This window comes from Neolamprologus brichardi, chromosome 8, assembly GCF_056152115.1.
Source record: "Neolamprologus brichardi isolate AB-2024 chromosome 8, ASM5615211v1, whole genome shotgun sequence".
Taxonomy (NCBI): domain Eukaryota; kingdom Metazoa; phylum Chordata; class Actinopteri; order Cichliformes; family Cichlidae; genus Neolamprologus; species Neolamprologus brichardi.
In genome coordinates, this window is record NC_142111.1 from 12,503,103 (window position 1) to 12,521,397 (window position 18,295).

General features: G+C 43.7%; 3 protein-coding genes across 5 annotated transcripts; 2 read left to right on the plus strand and 1 right to left on the minus strand.

The window, feature by feature from the left end:
• Positions 1-224: 224 nt before the first annotated feature.
• pagr1 (PAXIP1 associated glutamate-rich protein 1) lies at positions 225-3,506 on the minus strand. The gene is made up of 5 exons (XM_087845470.1): positions 3,196-3,506; positions 2,758-2,952; positions 886-1,222; positions 699-787; positions 225-608 (listed from the first exon to the last, which is right to left on the minus strand). The coding sequence occupies exons 2-5, from the start codon at positions 2,918-2,920 to the stop codon at positions 373-375; spliced, it is 825 nt and encodes a 274-aa protein (XP_087701596.1). The 5' UTR covers positions 2,921-2,952; positions 3,196-3,506; the 3' UTR covers positions 225-372.
• Positions 3,507-3,739: 233 nt separating this feature from the next.
• kif22 (kinesin family member 22) lies at positions 3,740-10,522 on the plus strand. Of its 2 annotated transcripts, none has more exons than XM_087845468.1 (13): positions 3,740-3,900; positions 4,179-4,373; positions 4,484-4,611; positions 4,787-4,938; positions 6,100-6,309; positions 6,701-7,097; positions 7,537-7,657; positions 7,866-7,965; positions 8,382-8,562; positions 9,048-9,142; positions 9,424-9,624; positions 9,702-9,761; positions 10,327-10,522. In XM_087845468.1, the coding sequence occupies exons 2-13, from the start codon at positions 4,186-4,188 to the stop codon at positions 10,354-10,356; spliced, it is 1,863 nt and encodes a 620-aa protein (XP_087701594.1). In that variant the 5' UTR covers positions 3,740-3,900; positions 4,179-4,185; the 3' UTR covers positions 10,357-10,522. The 2 variants fall into 2 exon arrangements, with proteins under 2 accessions (XP_087701594.1, XP_087701595.1); XM_087845469.1 differs by having other exon boundaries at positions 3,745-3,865.
• Positions 10,523-10,787: 265 nt separating this feature from the next.
• prrt2 (proline-rich transmembrane protein 2) lies at positions 10,788-16,237 on the plus strand. Of its 2 annotated transcripts, XM_006805708.3 has the most exons (5): positions 10,789-11,150; positions 12,247-12,535; positions 12,723-13,021; positions 13,116-13,245; positions 14,293-16,237. In XM_006805708.3, exons 2-5 carry the CDS (start codon positions 12,304-12,306, stop codon positions 14,307-14,309), a joined length of 678 nt encoding a protein of 225 aa, XP_006805771.1. In that variant the 5' UTR covers positions 10,789-11,150; positions 12,247-12,303; the 3' UTR covers positions 14,310-16,237. The 2 variants fall into 2 exon arrangements, with proteins under 2 accessions (XP_006805770.1, XP_006805771.1); XM_006805707.3 differs by lacking the exon at positions 14,293-16,237 and having other exon boundaries at positions 10,788-11,150; positions 13,116-14,258.
• Positions 16,238-18,295: the final 2,058 nt, after the last annotated feature.

Genomic DNA, 18,295 nt, shown 5'->3' on the forward strand with positions numbered 1-18,295 from the left:
CGTAATCCTCATTAAATAGTGTTTTCAGGTACATTATATTATACCCTGCATAAAACTCAAATCAAAGCAGAGCTACCCACTGTGGCCACCACCTGTGACGAGGGAGCAGACAAAAGTAGCTTTTTATATAATTTAGAATCATAACGATATCATCGTATTCATTTAGCCACAGATTGAAATAACCTGTCAGTACGCTCAGAGTACAACAGGTGAGGGACGTCCTCCAGGGTTAAAATTTTTATTGCCATCATACAAAACACATAAAACATACAAAACTTGTTACATTAAAAAAAATTCAAGTTTTTTAGAAAGCCTCAGGGAAATGCTTGGCTTTAAATGCCTTTGGGCAAGTCCTTGTCTCAAAAGAAACCATCAGTATCTCCTCTGTCGTGGTGAGAAGATGGTGTTGGGGTTGCTGTCCCGTTCCCTCTCCTTCTCCCGCTCCCTCTGGCTGTTTGGAGAAAGGGCTTCCTCCAGCTTCTTGTCACTCTTGAAGAGATCTCTTCCTGTGCGCATGATGTGCTCCTCAATCTTGCGGTGGCGCTTCATGTCTGACAATACTTTGTCCAGCCGAGCTTCCCTTTTAACAGAGGAGCGGGCAGAAGATCCTGAGAGACAACAGGCAAAAATCATTATTAATAAAAGACAAAAAAGTCCAGATTATAAAGAGACAACACAAATAATTGATTGTGACATACCTGGAGTCCTGCGCCGGCTTAGGAAGGCATTTTTTGGAGTGGTTTGCATTTGCTCCTCATCAAAGTCAAACTCAGTTGGAGTTGGAGGCCTGAAAAAACAAAACAAAACATGAGGGTGTTAACAACCAAAAGCACTCGAACCAAACTCCTTAATCCTGAAATGACCAAAAGGAAAAGCAACACTGACTTGCGTTCCCTCTCCTGCCTCTCCCGTTCCTTGGCTGCCTCCTCCTCTTCGTCTCTTTCGGGCGAGGAGGTCTGTTCAGGCGTGGGGGGCCTTCTAGGAAGGGGCACAAAGTTCAATTCCAGCATATCTCCTTTAGCAAGGAGCTCATAGAGTCTTTTGATCTCTGCGGGAGGAGGCATCCAGTTTTTGGGGTCCTCCATTTCCTCGTCGCTGTATGGAAGCTCCCAGTCACCGTCTGCCTCTTCGGCTTTCTGTTTTCCATCTTCAGCCTCCACCCCTGCGTCTGCCTGAGATTCATCCTGCCGCGCCTCTCCTCCCACTGCATCTGTGTTCCCATCTGAGAAAAAAAACGTACACAGTCAGTTTAAAATCTCTTTTAAAAACAATAATGAAGCGACATTTTATTGTGGATTAACCCTATACTGGGCTTTGATGTAGCTCCCCGCCCTCAATTTAGAGCTACATGCTTTTGTTCTGATTGGCTGCCCCTCAGAGGGTCTGAACTGCAGGTCCGTGTCGCTGATGTGTGAGGCAACCGCATAAGGAATATTGGCTTCCACTGACAGATCCATGTGTAGATTGTAGGCTGGACTTTTGAAGGGGATTACTTGTACATACACTGACCTCAATATGTGAAGGTTTAGCCATGTTTAATAGGAGCAATCAGCACTGCAAAAAGTACTGCATGTATGACAGAAAGCAATACATAATAGGTCCAATTTAAACATCTTTCAAACACACTGCTTTGACTTCTCTGTGACAAGCTCTACGTAGGGATGGACTGATATGTCAACAAAACATCAACATCAGACCCACTGATGGGCATCGGGGTGCAAATAGCAAAACTATTTGAAAATCAGTGGTGACATTTATTGATAGCAGGAGCCAACGTTTCTCTCGTGTGTAATATATTTTCTGCAGCAAGTGATAGAAAAGCCAAAAGACTTGAAGTGATCAAGTACATCAGGGCACAGAACAACACAGACTTTTCTAATGAAGGCTGGATCAGATACTGAGCATTACTGAATAGTTTCATAGAAACCATTTTTTAACTTATATATATACTGTTTTAAATTAAAAGACCTCCAACTTTCTTAATGTTCACAATTGGATTGATTCTAGTATTAATATTTTGTATTGATTTTTTTGTTTTGTTTAATAGATGGTTTGTGCATTTTATTGCTGTCTTTTAACCCTGGAAAACAGTTTGGACGACTATGTTGTTTTTTTTAAGTGCTCTAGATTGGATAATCTAGGTATAATGACGCAGGGACAAAAAGATACTTGATTTCTGTATTTTAAATATACATCCCCATCATAAATCCAGTTGACTGCAGTCTATATACCAATATAAGCAAATATATTACAGTTAAAAACAGAAACATCAGAAATCCCTTTTGGACACAACACTGGTGCTCATGTTTACTCTGACCACAGCTTATATCTAGTCCCAGCAGTCTGTTTGCTTTTTCTTTTTAACTTTCATACAAAGAACTAGCGCAGGGTGTACCACACCAATGCCAACTCCAGCACCACACCCACACCAGACCCTGGGTGAATAAGCATTTAAGAAAATGGGCGGATATAGTCACTCATTTTGCCTTTTGTGCCAATTTGTAAAAATGTAAAGACTTAGGAAGCCGACAAGGTAAGTACCTACTAATAAACCGTGTTTCAGCTGTGCTTTGTGTCCTTGCATTTCCTGCACACTCCTGCATGACACTTGTGCATTTGTCCTTGCTGATACTTCCGACTCACACTAGTTACCTGTACAGGACATGCTTGTCCACACTGAAGACTTTTACCCTGATAATGAAACTTCCTGTCTACTGTGCGTCCTTTCACACCTGCCCATGCATGCGTGTACTGTACCTGTATCCTCCTTGGTTGTTGCGTCGTCCTCCTCTGCCATCTCCGTATCCGGTTGCTCCGTGCTGTCCTCGTCCTCTTTGCCCTCTGCAGCTTCCTCTGAGTCCTTCATGTTCAGAACCTCTATGCCCTCTTTCAGTGAGGTGTCTGTGGCCTCAGCTTGCATGCTTCCTGCTGGTGAAGTTTCTCGCAACAGATCTGCTGAACAGAAGCCTGCCATTTAGATCTAGAAAACATTTTAGTGCAGCTGAACCTAACTTAAGGTATACACAACTGTGTGGGATAAGATGATTTTTTTAGAGGCTATAACTTTTAGCCGTAGCTGTTTACTTTTGTTAAAGGATAAGTGAACGTACAGTCAACTAAAACAAGCTAGCTAACGTCAGGCCTAACCGCCAGCTATTTCTTAAACAGTAGGTAGTCTGCTAATAACATACGTGCCTTAAATCGTCATTAACGGCTTCTTCCGGATCAGTGCTGCTGTGAAAGCGATTAAAACGTTGAGTCAAATACTTTTCCAGTAAAAACTCCCCATGAGAGTCACTAAGTATAACAAACGCTTATGCACAGACGTAAACATTGCGCCATTTTGGCTGTAGGGATCTGCCTGAGCCTCTGCACTGCTGGGGCGGGGGAGCTTCACCTCACCGTTGATACAACATCATGTGGATAATCCACACTCACTGCGAGCGGACACTCCAGCAGTAGAGGGGAATGGTTTGGAGATCTACGCTCGACGCGACTTCCTGCACACTACGCAAGCGCGAGCAGGTCTTAGGGCAGACAGGGCGAAATTTGTATTAGCTTCCTTTGCTTTTCTGTTCATGTTGTTCTTGTTGTTTTTAAAACGTACGTATATGTACGTTTGTGTAGCGTAAACCTGACAAATGTAATCAGAAAAGCCACAAATCTCATTAATATGGACGCATGACGTAAAACAGGCGCCAGTATTTGTGCGAGTTCTGATTGGTTTACGGCCGCTTCCGGTTTCTGCGCTCTGCATTTGAAAAAGTGTTCGGTTAGTTGCTCAAGTTTTTAAGGGACGCGGTCGCCATTGTTAAAACCAAACGTCCGAAATGTTGCTGGAAGGAAAATTTAGGGCATAACAAAGGTGTGGCTTGTCTCAGACATTCTCAAATAATATCGGTAAGCATATAGCAGGCTTTGGCTTTGTGACTATTGTTAGCCAGGCGAGAAGCATCCCTTCTCTGGGAGAGTTATGACTGAGCTATCCAGCTTTAGCTTGTTATTAGCCGAGAGAGGCTTTCGTCAGTAAGGAAAACACAGCTTATCAGGAGAGGTTTCATTTGAATGTCATGCGTTTTAATGCAGTGCTGTCATACACAAACTGTCTTTTTCAAGCACGTTCGTGGCTAACTAGTTAGCTTATTATTAAACTTTATTCGGGCCTTTCTTTTTGGAAGCGCAATAATGGCGACGCGTGTGGCGGTATCAGATGGAGGAAACAAGAAGATATCCAGGGTCCGCGTAGCTGTTCGTCTGCGACCATATATGAACAAAGAAGATGAGAAAAGCGAGGGACCGTGTGTAAGAGGCCTGGACTCTCAAAACCTGGAGATAATCAACTGGAGGAACGCCACAGAAACTGTTAAATACCAGTCAGTGCCTGCCTGATAATCTGTTATGTATATATGTATATCGGTAAAGATTTCAGTGATTGTCTAGCTTTAAATATTAAGAGAGCTGTGGTTGTTGTTATTGTTTTAAGCTTCGACGTTTTTCATGGTGAACAAACGACGCAGCAAGAAGTTTTCCTCTCATCAGTGAAGCCCATTCTGCCGCACATCTTGAACGGACAGAATGCCAGTGTGTTTGCTTATGGGCCAACAGGAGCTGGTATGTTGAAGCACAGTCTACAGGGTTTCAAGAAACGTGTATATTAGCTGTGCACATGCATTTATAAATTAAGCTGTTAAGACTCGAGAGAGGTCACAATGATTTTGTTTATAGATATTTTGGCTCCCCAAAGACACCCTTTTTTAACTCTAGGCTTTTGCATCCTCTTTCACAGGTAAGACCCACACCATGCTGGGGAGTTCAGAGCAGCCGGGTGTGATTCCCCGAGCTGTTCGTGAGGTCTTCAAGCTGGTGAAAGCCAAGGATGCGAGTGATGGATGGGACTACAGCATTGGCATGTCGTATTTGGAAATTTACAATGAGAAGGTATGAATGGTTGTTTAAGTAGACAGAGCGTACAGTTATTTCTGGCTTTCTGTTCATGATTAAGCAAAGTAATGCAGCTGGTGGTCATTCAAGTTGAGGTGTTAGAAAACATTGTCTTTACTCTTAAGAAGTGTGTTTCTGCGTTTTGTAGCATTACAGAGAGCTGGGGGGGATTTGTGGTGGTTGTTGTTTTCTTTTTTTCTAGATTTAAATGGATCAAATGAACCTTTGGAACTTACTTGTTCCAAAGGTTGTAAAATTGTTTCAAATGTCTCTAAACAGCTGAGGTATTGAATCTTGGTTACCTTAATTGACAGAACTCTATAAAATTCCTGTTATGTCACTTTAGCAAGTGAAACTGTTGTATAAAACAGAATCATTATAGTGTGGTCAATCATTTTTCAGCCCTGATTAAAACCCTGTATTGAAAATAAAATTGCCTTTATGTTCATTTTAAAAGTGTAAATATTTCCATTTCCAATGGACACTTCTCTAGAAATTTTATTAATACCCTTAGAAGATTTTATATTGACCAAAAGCTGACTCCCTTAATTCTGCAAATTTAAGCTAACAGTATTATTATGCAGATGGTGTAGTCCAAACTAAGATGTTTTGGCACATGCAGGGTAGCCTTGGCCCCACCCAGCAGAGCTGTATGTGAGAATGCAGATATCTGACGCAGTCGGATAGGATGTTAGCCAGCCTTTTACCTGCCAGCTCTCTAATAAAAACTCAGTGCAGTGTCAGATTGGACAGCTCTTACCTGCTGTATTCATGCAATTCCCCTTTGTAGACACCATCCACTACATGTCGTAGTATGAAACCTTTTGAAGCAGACTTATTTCCTGTTGCTCTACCTGTCAAAATGAACAAATGTGGAAAATATTTGAATCAGTTGACCTAAAATTTCATGTGTGAAAACATCTTCAGCCTACCCTTTCAGTTTCAGGTCACTGGCCCTCAGCATGATTTAATAAAACAAAGGGGGGCGCACACAGCTTTTTAACTTCCAGTCTTCTTGAATTTACTGCAAAACCTTCTAACTACATTTTCCACTGCATGGCCTCTGAACCATTTAAATGTACCTTTTTTCTTTTAGTGTGCATCATTCATCAATTACCGCTTTCCTTTGTTATTCTTGTTGTTCTGGTCCTTTCTCAGGTGCTTGATCTTCTGTCCCCAAACTCCCAGGATTTACCCATCAGAGAGGACAAAGACAAGAACATCCTTATCCCTGGCCTGACACACATGAACATTAGCAAATTTGCAGATTTTGACAAACACTTTGTCCCTGCGACACTCAACCGTACTACAGCTTCTACTAAGCTAAACCAGCGTTCCAGCCGCAGCCACGCTATCCTTCTCATTAAGGTTTGATCTTGGTGTAGTTTATTGAACTGTTTTATTTGTTAGTGTCAAATGGACAGCCAGACAGCATCTTAAGCAGGTCGTGGTCTCTGAGCAGTAGGCCAGGATTTGGTAGCTGGTGCTGAAATCAATTCTCTCTTGCAACAGTCCCACTAGCAACTTCTGTGCTTCCTGGGATTACTATGGGAGAGAAACACAAATCATTATCTGCTGTCCTTTTTCTTCATTTATTCTTTGTTTTTTCCCCTTGTTGTCATGTTTTCATAAAATGTAATCCTCGTATTTTTTTTTTTCTCCTTTCACCACCTGACTCTTCACTACCTCCTCCTTGTTTTTCCTGCCTGACTTCTGTGTCGCTGCTGCTTTTCCATTCTTAATCTCTGCAATGATACAGGTTGTACGGACTCAGCAGCAACTTCCCCACAGACAACAGACAGGCAAACTGTACTTGGTCGATTTGGCTGGCTCAGAGGACAACCGCCGCACCGGCAACCAGGGCATCCGCCTGAAGGAGAGTGGTGCCATCAACCTGTCTCTCTTCACACTCAGCAAAGTTGTGGACTCTCTAAACTCGGGCACTTCGGTGCGCGTGCCGTACAGGGACAGTAAACTAACACGGCTTCTGCAGGACTCTCTGGGGGGCTCGGCACACTCCGTCATGATCACCAATATTGCACCAGAGTACAAATATTATTTTGACACCTTCAGTGCACTCAACTTTGCGGCCAAATCCAAGCTCATTGTGAACAAGCCCTTCACCCGCGAAACTGTGGCTGTGCCTGTGCTGCCAGGTGAGAAAAGCACTCACTTTTTTCAGTTAGGGGCCACTAGAGTATAAAAAGGCATTTTATTGGGAAACTGGAAGAGCCTTGTCACAATTTGAGCAAAATGCCAACAGGGGGCACCCATGTCACATCCCAGAGGATGGTGACTAACAGTAAACAGCTGTCTCTGGGTCAGATGGATGTTTGTGTTTTTGTTTTTTGTAAAACTGGTGCTCCACTTGCATTTTTGCCGTTCTGATGTTGTCTTTCCTACTGCACTCTCTCAAAGATCTCCTCATGTTTACCTGCTGCTGTTGGCTTTAATTCAAGCACTGCAATGCAGCTTTGACTGATGCTGTGCCATTTTTGTCTGAGTTGCTTTACACTCTAGAGAGCCCCCACAGACACCGTTGCTACAGTGCACTGAATACTAAACTGTTAATTTTCCATCTGCCTTCGTCTCCAGTGAAGCGGACGAGAGAGGAACGAGAGACAGGGGGGTCTGGCACTGAGCCACAGAAGAAGAAGCATAAAGAGGAGAAGAAATCCGAACACGATGGTTCCTCGCCCTCTACACGTAACCACAGGTTATAGGCCACACAGACTGATTATTTGTTTGGTTTGTATTATGATGTCTGACTGAAGTGAAAGGCTTTGTGACGGAGAAAGATGCTGTTGTGTGTAGGTCTGTCTGGAATCCTGTAAACATGACTTTTTGATACCTGACTTGTTTCAAATCGTACTGTCTGCCCTGTTTTTCAGCCTCTGATATGATTTGTTTGTCTGCCCCTTTAGTTCATCAGACCAGTCACTGATGGATAGACTAATAGCTTTGGAGAAGAGAACGATGAGCTCCCAGGACAGAGAGAGACTGGCCATGCTTAAAGAGATCAAGGTGAAAATGCACACCTAGTTTGTCCACATGGATGGCTGACTTGAAGAATGCTCTGTTTAGTTTAGAGTTGCTCTAAGCAGTGGTATCGAGAGGACAGTGAGACAGCATCTTAAGCAGGTCGTGGTCTCTGAGCAGTAGGCCAGGATTTGGTAGCTGGTGCTGAAACGAATTCTCTCTTGCAACAGTCCCACTAGCAACACCTGGGCTTTGTGGGATTACTATGGGAGAGATACAAATCATCATCTGCTGTCCCTTTTTATAAATTGACATCTTCATGCATGCATACATGGAAATATCAAGTTGGAAAGGCTGTAACGTTGGCCCCCCTTTTCTGCCCAGTCAATATTTAATTGCTGTACTTGGTCTCTTTTGTTATGCTTCTTTGTTTTTGTTGTTGTTGTTGTTGTTTTGTGTAGGAGCTCAAAGAGAAGCAGAGGGAGCTTGAGAGCAAGGCCATGCTATTCAGTCAGTTGGCTGGAGAAAAGTCGATTACGGGACAAGAGGCCGACTTCGAGAACAGGACAACTGCCCTGCGGAGAAAACAGTCAGATGCCACAAAACCCAATAAACAGCAGGCTGTGGTCCAACCGCTGCAAGGTCTGTTAGAAATCCTAGAGCAGATGATCGTACTGTAACTAAGTGAATTTCCATAGATTGTTTGCCTCATGAAGAAATGACTACAGTGTTAAAGACTATAGAGGTATCACACACTGCTGACCTTGACTGAGGACTCACTAAATTCTTTATTTGAGTGCTTCACTAAAGATTAGTGACTCACTAATTCTGTCATGTTGATTCACTGCGGCTATTGATGGGCTGCAATGTGATGCAAAAGCTCAATCTACAATACTGGAGCCAGAGAAGGTATCAAATGATGATGATGATAGAGAATTATTTTTACAACCCTCAGCAACACTGAGAGTGAGCCAGAGAACTTTTCTTAGTGCCTCCTGCATGCATTTCGCTTTAAAATGGTTCAAGTGATAAAAATTTGACTGTTTTTGTTTTGTTTTTTAATGCAGTAAGAATATTTGTTCTAAATCCTGTCCTAATGCAATGTTTTCCTGTTTCCTGCCCCTCAGTGTCCCAGCGCCAGCCCCTTCAGCAGCTTCTTGTGGTCAAAAAGCAGTCGGTGTGCGTCAAGAAGAAAGAGGAGACGTGTTCAGACCTGATTGAGGTCAGCAACCGAGCCTTGACTGTGCTGTGCTTAACTTGACACATCTGCAGAGTTGCAAGCATCAGATACAAGCTGACAACGTGCATTAGCTTCAGTGTGTTTATCTGACTCGACAGATGCAGAAAGGATCTCAAATTTGTTTGGTTAAAATTGCCTTCCTCTCCCAACCAGTGCAGAGACGTTCAGATTTAAAGTACATTGCTTGTGTTGTCTGATAGCAAAAATGTTTTAACGGCTTGGTGTATATCTGTGCATTTATATTTCTTTTCTTGTCCTATCAGTCACCAGGTGGTAAAGAGAACAACACAAAGAGTGCTTGGGAGTCCCAGCTTGACCAGTCGATGGTGGATCAGTCCAAGCAGAAAATCCTGCAAATTCTGAACACAGGCTGCCTCAAAGAGCTGAAAAGTCTGCAGCAGATCGGTGACAAGAAGGCGAAGCTCATTCTGGGCTGGAGGGAGATCCACGGTCACTTCGCAAAGGTTGGAAAACAAACCTTATTTACTGTGGCTTCTATAATATAAATACATGCACAGACTATATGATTGCTATTCTGCAGGTGGAAGACCTGATACAAGTTGAGGGGATGACGGAAAAGAGATTTTCCTCCTTCATGAAGGTAAGCTAGGTTCTTGCTGTCATTGTAAGTGGTTATCTTCTGCCACTCTGCTTTTTGGTGGGTTGCTTCAGGTTCTTAGAAGCACCTCTAAAACCCTCCAAAATAAAAGCATTTCCGTCAGCTGAATTTGAGGTGGCAGCGGTTGACAAACCTGCTAAAACTTGAGTATGATCACTTTTAGCTTAGCAGCAGACACTTTCAATCGTATTAATAAAGTATTACTGACAGTAAGGCTGTGCAGCTAATGGAGTTTTACTGTGATTTACAATTCGGTCCTCATTAATTATTAAAATGGGATAATTTAGATGGAGATTATTGTACTGCATTCTGTTTCAGTGATTTTGCTTTAATTTTGCACACTCCCTGTGGCGAGCTAGGTTCAATGCCAACTTCATTAGACTTTATTAATGTGTTAAACATTAAATAAAAATCAGGTTTGGTTACAAAAACACCTTTTCTGCTCCTAATATTAACCAAAATAAATATAATCCTTCCATAACTGAGCATCTGATTGATATTCTGCTTCTCTTGGTTTGTATTCATTGTTCTTTTCTTCTATTTGCAGGCAAACATCGTGAGTGCCATGGGGAAATGAATTTTTTTTTTTTTTTTAATATAAGTCATGTACATAGTTTATTTTTTATCTGAAGCCACCTTCTTTTTTTTCTTTTCTTTTTTTTTTTTTTAATGCTTGTCATTGTGTTTATGTAGTGTCTGCTGTGCCCAGCTGGTGGCGTGTCCTTTTTTAATAAACCTCCCATATCACGTTATTGGATGCTTGTGTATTTATTTGACGTCGGTAAATAAATGTTATGGTCACCTTCGCCTGAGCTCCAGTGTCTCCTACCCTGATCTATGTGAGCTGACGCTCCACCGCCGTATCGACGGTTTCTCTGTGTGAACACATAATTAGGCTAATTAGCATCGCACAGACAGCAGGTCACAGTTTAACACCGGCGGTAGGTGGATGCTATAAACCACCGCCCCCTACAGCACATCTCTCACACACACCTTTTCTCTTCCTCGCACAGCACGTACTCTGGTTGATTTCACTTTTCGTTACACGCACACACACACCCCTCCTCTCTGAACCACCCTGATATCCAGGAGACTCCATCCATCCCAGCTCACTGCGCTGGCGCAAGGCTATACCAGCCCCACCGCTTTCCGTTTTTTCCCTCCCTCAGCTTTCACTGGACAAATCATATGATCGGGCTTTTAAACGGAGCACGTCTAGAAACCCTCTGCGCTGTGGAGGAGATGTTTGGTCACGTCTGACAGTTTTTGTGTTTTTCCCACCTGGGAGTGAGGTTACTACGATGCACAATCCAGCGACGTGATGACGACAAGGCAAGCGCTGGATTAAAAAAGAAAGGGAAGGAAACAAAGGTCAGTTTGATTACAGTTTTCCCTTTGATGGATTGATGGGTGCGAGATACACAAATGGCTGTTTGTGTATTCCAGTCATTTCCTGTGAATCCAGTGCATGTGTTTTTCCTGCTTATCGGTGCAGTTTAGCAGCGCACATCCACTGAATCCAACCCATCAGCGGCAGGCTAATTAACGAGCAGCCTCCTTCCCTGTTGGCCTCTATCCGAGTTTTCTCCCCCCCTTTGTCCTCAGCCTTTTTACCGCTGTGTCCTCTAGCTATTGTTCTGCGCCCGGCAAAACCGGCCACCATATGTCGGTGAGCGGTTGTGTACACACGGTGAAATAAAGCTATGTACACACCTGCACGGAGACCGAGGCAGGAAAGCTGCCTCCATCTGCCATACCTGTTTTTTTCCGCTCCTCCTTTTTGTTGACCTGCTTTTTGTTACCTGAGAAAGCGAGTCTTGGAGGCCTTATTTACAGTTCACTGTGTTTTGCTCATCCATCCTTCAGCAGCTGTGAGCAGTGATCAAACATGAAATGTCATCTGACGTTCAAAAGGGGATTATAAAGAGGCTTATGGGTGATATTGAGCCCACATCCACTCTAAAATCTGCTGAAACGGGATGTGTTTATGGGCTATATGAAAACTGCTAGTTAGAAATACCCTGCCAGCCATATAAATATTTCATTTCAGGGAGGCAGCGCTGCTCTCCAGCATCTGCAAACTGATTTAAACAAGTAGAGTTTTACTAAATAAACTGTAGGCAAAACAACCAACCATAAAGGCACCATTTAATCACTTTTAGGTCATTCTTGGCTCATTTAATACTATGCCCTACTTTCCTATAGCTGCTTTCTGTTGGGTTGAGACTGTGACCAAGAACTCAACATCTATAGACTTTATAGACTTAGCTATTATTTTGCTGTCCTCCAATAGCAAAAATTGGTATAAATATTTGATTAAAAATAGTTTAAATAGAAGAAAATATCTAACTCTTGCCCCATCTGTCTGCCCTCTTCTCCACTGCAGTGATTTTTGCACAATCCCTAAGCAGATGGGAAGGAACAGCTTTTGTTTATGAATGTGTTTAAAACCACTTTCTGGCCCCAGGTATAACTACAGACGTGCAGGACCGGACCACGAACACGGGCTTCTCTTTCTGTCAGCATGGCTGTGAACATGATGCCTGCCCCCGGCCTTTGGCCTGTGGAAGAACAACCATCACTTCTGGACCAAGACGGCTCCCTGTCGAGCCAGACCCCCGTCTCTGAGCTGTGCCTGCCAGTCAGAGGCGAAGAGCTCATCCACAGCTGCAGCAGCAGCCCGGCTGGCACCAGGCCTGCCCGCAGCAAATCCAAAGGAGAGCTCGTCATAGTCATCAACGAGAAGCTGAAGAACGGTGAGTGACTTGAGTTTGACCTCATAGCGAGGCAGCGGGTGGGGAGAGAGGCAGAGTCGGGCAGCTGCTTAGTCAGCTCGCTGGGGGAAAGTCAAATTCCTGCGCGTGGATGAACTCCCGGGAGAGCACGGGAGGCGTGCGGGCACTGGCGTTTTACCTCTTTGTCCTCTTCATCCTTCACACGCAGGTAACGGGATCCACTCAGTGTCCGAGGAGAAGAGCACCTCTCCAGTCGTCTCCTCTCCTCCCAGAAGGCAGCACTCCATCTCTTACCCTCATCACGGCAAGACCAGAAAGGGGAGCAGGGCGAGCTCCATTGGCTACACCGCCTTCTCGCCCAGGCCGTCGCTTTCTCGCCACTCCAGCATCGCCACCAACCCACCATTGGACCGCTCCAAAGTCAAAGACTACCTCCTCCTCTCCGTGCTGGCCTGCTTCTGCCCAGTCTGGCCCATCAACATTGTTGGATTCGTCTACTCCATCATGGTGAGAGCAGGATTTGTGTGTGTGTGTTTGGTTTTTGGAGTTTATTCTTTTTAATCACGCTGATGCTAACAGACGCTTTGATCTTCTCCCTCAGTCCAAGAACAGCCTGGAGCAGGGAAATCTGGACGGCGCCGTGCGTCTGGGACGCGTGGCCAAGATGCTCTCCATGGTCTCACTAGTAGGAGGGACGGTCATTATCATCGCCTGCATTGTCAACCTGGCCAGTGAGTGTCCCAAATCTGACCTTTAAACCCCCCCTAACCTCTCCTTTTTAACCTCCTGTGTTGCTGAGCCGCTTCTTTCCTGCGAACTCTCCTCTCGTCTCGTGAATTACTGAAGGATGTGTCGCAGCTTCCACAACCTGCTGTTGTCACCGTTTATCCCATCATACTAGCATAATATATCCAGCTCTGTTGGCACAGTCTGACCTTAATCACTGATATTATTACTATCTGTGTTTGCACAGTAGAGCGCTAGCCCCAACGCCTGCACATGGCTTTATACACTGCAGCACTTTAGCCTTTAGAAACCATGTCGCCGCTGCACAGAGATCAGAACATATTAAGCCCTCCTGAAGCAGACGCAGATCTACATTTTCTGACGTGTTCCTCCATGTTTGCACGGGTGGCCTACAGCTGTAACCGACCGCATGCCTCGGTTTTGCCGTGTGTGTATCTGTAGAGTGACGTGTTTAGTCCACTGTCTTGTTTTCACGCCTTGCCCTCTCTGCTTGTACAAAATGTGAAGCCTTGTTGATTCTGTACCACATGTATAACCACTGTATGCCCAGCTCGTGAGCTGCTGACCGGCTCGGGAGCTGGACAAATGTGCTTTTTATTGTACGTTTGCAAATAAAAAGGATTCTGATAACAGATCAGTGATTATTTCAGTGACTCGCAAAGAAAGGGACTAGCCTCTGTCTTATTTTTTGTTTTGCTGTTCTTCTACATTTAGACACATGCAGTTTAGTCATTCTCAATCATGCCTTTTCACTTCAGATTACACTTATTTCTGCTTAATTTCTGAGCGTGCCCATTTGCAGCCTTGTGGGTCTTATTAAGCCAAGAGATGTGCTAATTAGCTCAATGACTGGAAGAACAACTGTAGACTCAACTTCAACTTGAGTTGAAGAGCGCTGGGATTTGGCAATCCTTGTTTTTTCTTCTTCTCTCATTATGTAACTGTCCTCTGTGGTCTGTGAAAGTTTATACATCCATATGAAGTTGCAGAATATAAAGCTCTGACTAATACGCTTCCTTTTCTTTTTTTAGTAAATGTGAAACCCTGAGTTTCATCCCAGGATGAAACCGGATAAGGCAACAGACCGTCTGGCCCCGCACCTGCACCACCATCTTTACCTGCCTAGTCATTACCTGGATGTGTGACAAATGTGCCCCACACCCCCTTGCCCCCCACCTCCCCGCGATATACAGCGCTTACTTATATTTCTGTAATCGATATAAATCCCCCTCCTGCCCCCCTGTTTTCTTTTCTTTTCTTTTTTGCTAATGGAAGAGAATAAAATATGCAAATGCTGCTACTCTAAATCTGGGGAGGGTGTGAGGGGAGGGGTCCATGGGACGTTAGATCGGAGAGAAGGGAACAGACAGACTTTAATCAGTCCCTTTGTATTCCGGCCAACACGTTTGGAATGATTTCCAACACAGAGACACTCGAACTCTTGAAGAGATCTCATCACAAGCCTCTAAACTGGTGGACTAGAGCTCAGCGGAGGGATCGCCTCTCAACTTCCCAACAAAAAATGACCTCTCTGGTTAAATCCCCCTCAAACGCACGGAGAGGCTCCGGGATTTTGTGTTGCGCACATGAACTCACACGCGCAGCAGAGAGGAAACCCTTTAAATCCCAGTTATGTCCTCTTGTTTCAGACTGTCTCTTGCTCCGTGGCTCAAAATGACTCCCTGATATCTTGTGTTTGAGCGTACGGGCCGACTAAAAGGAGGATGAAAGCGGGGCTTACCAAGCCATGGGTGCTAAAACGGAAAAGGGGATTACGGAGGCACAGTCGACACAGCGAGGAGGAAATATGTGCCAAATAAAAGAATTTAGAGCAAGGGGATAAAAAAAAAAGTTTCTTGCTTTGCAAAGACCTCACTTCTCACCAGAGTTGATGTGGAGGGAAGCATCGAGATGTGCTTTCGCTCTGTGCAACTATACTGTGTATCTGCTCGACACCTGCAACCACTGTGAGCTGGAGAAAGGAGGAAAAAAGTCACGCTGTAGTGATTAAAGCTTAAACAAAACAAAACACACAGACTTTACAGCGCAGTCATTGACTGTCTTTTGATAATCTTTGTAAGGGATTGATTTTGAAACTCTGGAAGTGCTGTGCCGCAGCAGAGCGACGGCTGTAAGGCAGTGCGGGCATCACTATTTGTTTAACAAATTAAATAGCTTGTGATTGTTTAGTCAAAGATGCGGCTGTAGCCTCAGGTAGCCCGAGCTTTGAAAGCAGACAGATTGTTCTTATATTATACTTAAAAAAAAAAGAAAAAGAAAAAAAACCCCTCAGTAGTTGATTCCCACCTGGATGAGTCAGCACCTTTTCGTTGTAGGTGTTTGTGAAACACTAGATCAGACATGGGTGGGGGCTCTGAAGTAGCAGTGTCGTAGCATTTTAGTGTGAAGAACATCATTTTAAAAGCCGGGTTTGTTATCATTGTTCTAATATCTCCTGTGTATCCTTCGCTAACCTCTAATCTTTATCTACTTGTGGTTTTCACTGTGATTTAATCGATAAAGTGATTAAAAACTTTATTTTGCTGTGTCCCAGATTTTCCAATGCCGCGACTTCAAGAGTTCTGGCCCTGCAGATAGTTTTCTGTCAAGACAACTGCGGCATATATATACACCCCATCCCCGCCCCCCTTTGTTAATAATGTAAATTTACTGATTGTAATCTACAGTTGATGTACTCTGCAGATATTGTGCTAATCCTCCAGTGGATATGAGTTACCTTTAAGTAGTTAAGATCTGATGTAGGCGCTGAAGCTGTTGGATACCCTCCAGACAGTCACTGTATTCCCACCAGGCTTCTATGATCTTTGTGGTTATTGGCATGTTCTGTTTTCCTTTTGTTTATTTATTTATTTTTTGTAATGTATGATGATGGAAGTTTCAAATTGCAAAGATAAGCTGACACTTGGAATATTATACTTCTGCAGCACATTTATAATAAAGACACAATGCATGTGACCTGTTTTCAGTGTTGCTTTGGAGGGATAAACAGCATCGGCGGCTGTGCAGAATAAAGGGGGCGTCAAAAGCGAGTGAAAGGAGAGCTAAGCCGTTAAGGAGAGACTGTGTTTTTGCATTAGTGGAGTTAAAAAAAAAGGGAAAAGGAGTGTAGTTGGGGTGGAGGGTGGGGGAAGTGTTGGTGTAGTCCTCAGTGCCGTGATGGCGTGCAAGCTGCTGGGATGGAGAGCGCCTGCTGTTGTGAGGCAGCAGAGTGCAAAGGCAGCAGGAAGAGCAAAATGCTGAAGGCAGAGGCCTCGAGCCAGAAGGAAACACTGCACTGCACGACCGCCAGTAGAGCGAACATAAGCCTCAGATGACTTCAATGAAATCAAAGCAAAAAATTTCCCTCATTATTTCCTCCTGAGGTTTGTTTTTTTTAACACTCTTTAAGAAGTGGTTACTAGCTTTCTTCTTCAAAAATCACTCATGAACAAGAACAGCAACTGGGCCAGTGTCTTGAAATATTAAGACGGAGAACTGTATTTAAATGTCTGTATCTACTAGCAGTATGCTGCTCTTTTTTAACTCCAGATTTTTGGTTCTCACTCTGCTCGATTTCTTTGCATGACTCAGAGTTCAGGCACCGCTCTGCTTTCAGCTGCTCTCACTTTAAGGGCCACCATTCCTTCACGTCAAGTTTCTTCTGATGGACTGCCCCGTGCAAACAGAAGCAGCTGGATGGTGCTGCTGTGCTCAGAGACAGAGTTGTGTGCCTGAGATGAATGTATTGAGGATATCTGCTCTCTGTGTAGCAGGGTGGTAATGACTTGTCGGACTAAATCGAGTCTAGAGGAGCCTGAAGTCTGAGCTTTTGGCTCGCGGCGATTGCTTACGCATTCGCTGATCTCATTATGTGAAACTTTGGCCATATTTAATATGAGCATCCAAAAGAAGGAAATGCTTTATAGCTCCTCTTCTGTAACGCAGTCCAATTTTAGGGCAAAGTGCAGTTCAAAAGTCTTGAGACATCCTTAATTTATTTATATGTTGCTAGAAAAATGGGAACTAGGCGTAGCAATTCATAGAAACATGCACACATGAATGAAAATACAGGATGTAAGACAAAACAAATAGTCTATGATTCTAACAATCTTATTATACAAAATACAAGGCAAGCTCACCAACAACACTGGCTGAAATGTAGCTCCAACCAAGGCAGAACCTCCACCATGTTTTACGGAGGACTGTAGACACGTCATGTTGTACCTCTTTCCTGACCTCTCTAAGCAATACTGACTAGTTGCCCGTGATTTCCGGTGCAATTCTTGTACACTTGGGTATACTTCAGCCTTTTCTCCCCGTTTCCCTTCCATAAGAAAGGTTTATTGACAGCCACTCTTCCACTGAGATCTGATGAAGCTTCATTAAACAGTATATGGATCAACTAAAGGGCAAGATGCATCTCTCAGGTCCCCTATCAAGTATTTGCTCTTGGTACGGGACCTACATACAACATACAAGAGAATTAGGATTAGGATTTTTCCCTTAAGGACATGACTTTCAAATACTGTTCATCTGCTGTAGACAGTTTTGGAGACAGGCCAGGGCTGTCTGTAGACAGCTGCTGCTACTTCTTTTGTCCTCCACTTGTCCAGTTTCCTCAAGTTTTTTAAGGACACACTCTACACACTGCTGACATTTGCCAGGTTTTCAGCCAACAGCTCCTTGGAATCCCCTTGTTGGAGCAAAAGTATAATTTTATTTTTGTGAAACCGTGTTATCCTTGGCATTTTTCATAGATTCAGCCAATGAAGTTGGAACAAACGATGTGTTTTTGTGACAAGCTTTTTAAAACGGGTTCTTTTCTAATTTGTCTGTTATGTGTAGACACAACACTGGTTCATCCCTTGAGTAAGCCTCCTTTATTATTCCTGACTGATTAATAGGTCAGCATTAAGCATTTTAACAACTAAGAAAAACATTCCTCTGAAAATAGTCCGGTACAAGGACTGGACTGAAAATGAGCAACAAGGCAGCCAATGTCTAAAGAAATCTTTGAAAAATCTTCAGAAAGCC

Bases quoted from the DNA above. Each gene is read 5' to 3' on its own strand.
- prrt2 (XM_006805707.3), top strand. From the start codon at position 12,304: ATGGCTGTGAACATGATGCCTGCCCCCGGCCTTTGGCCTGTGGAAGAA. The intron at 12,536-12,722 runs GTGAGTGACTTG...CTTCACACGCAG, and splicing joins CAACGAGAAGCTGAAGAACG to GTAACGGGATCCACTCAGTG. The intron at 13,022-13,115 runs GTGAGAGCAGGA...CTTCTCCCTCAG, and splicing joins GATTCGTCTACTCCATCATG to TCCAAGAACAGCCTGGAGCA.
- kif22 (XM_087845468.1), top strand. From the start codon at position 4,186: ATGGCGACGCGTGTGGCGGTATCAGATGGAGGAAACAAGAAGATATCC. The intron at 4,612-4,786 runs GTATGTTGAAGC...CCTCTTTCACAG, and splicing joins TTATGGGCCAACAGGAGCTG to GTAAGACCCACACCATGCTG. The intron at 4,939-6,099 runs GTATGAATGGTT...GTCCTTTCTCAG, and splicing joins TGGAAATTTACAATGAGAAG to GTGCTTGATCTTCTGTCCCC.
- pagr1 (XM_087845470.1), bottom strand. From the start codon at position 2,920: ATGCAAGCTGAGGCCACAGACACCTCACTGAAAGAGGGCATAGAGGTT. The intron at 1,223-2,757 runs GTACAGTACACG...TTTTTTTCTCAG, and splicing joins AACAACCAAGGAGGATACAG to ATGGGAACACAGATGCAGTG. The intron at 788-885 runs GTCAGTGTTGCT...TTGTTTTTTCAG, and splicing joins AGGCAGGAGAGGGAACGCAA to GCCTCCAACTCCAACTGAGT.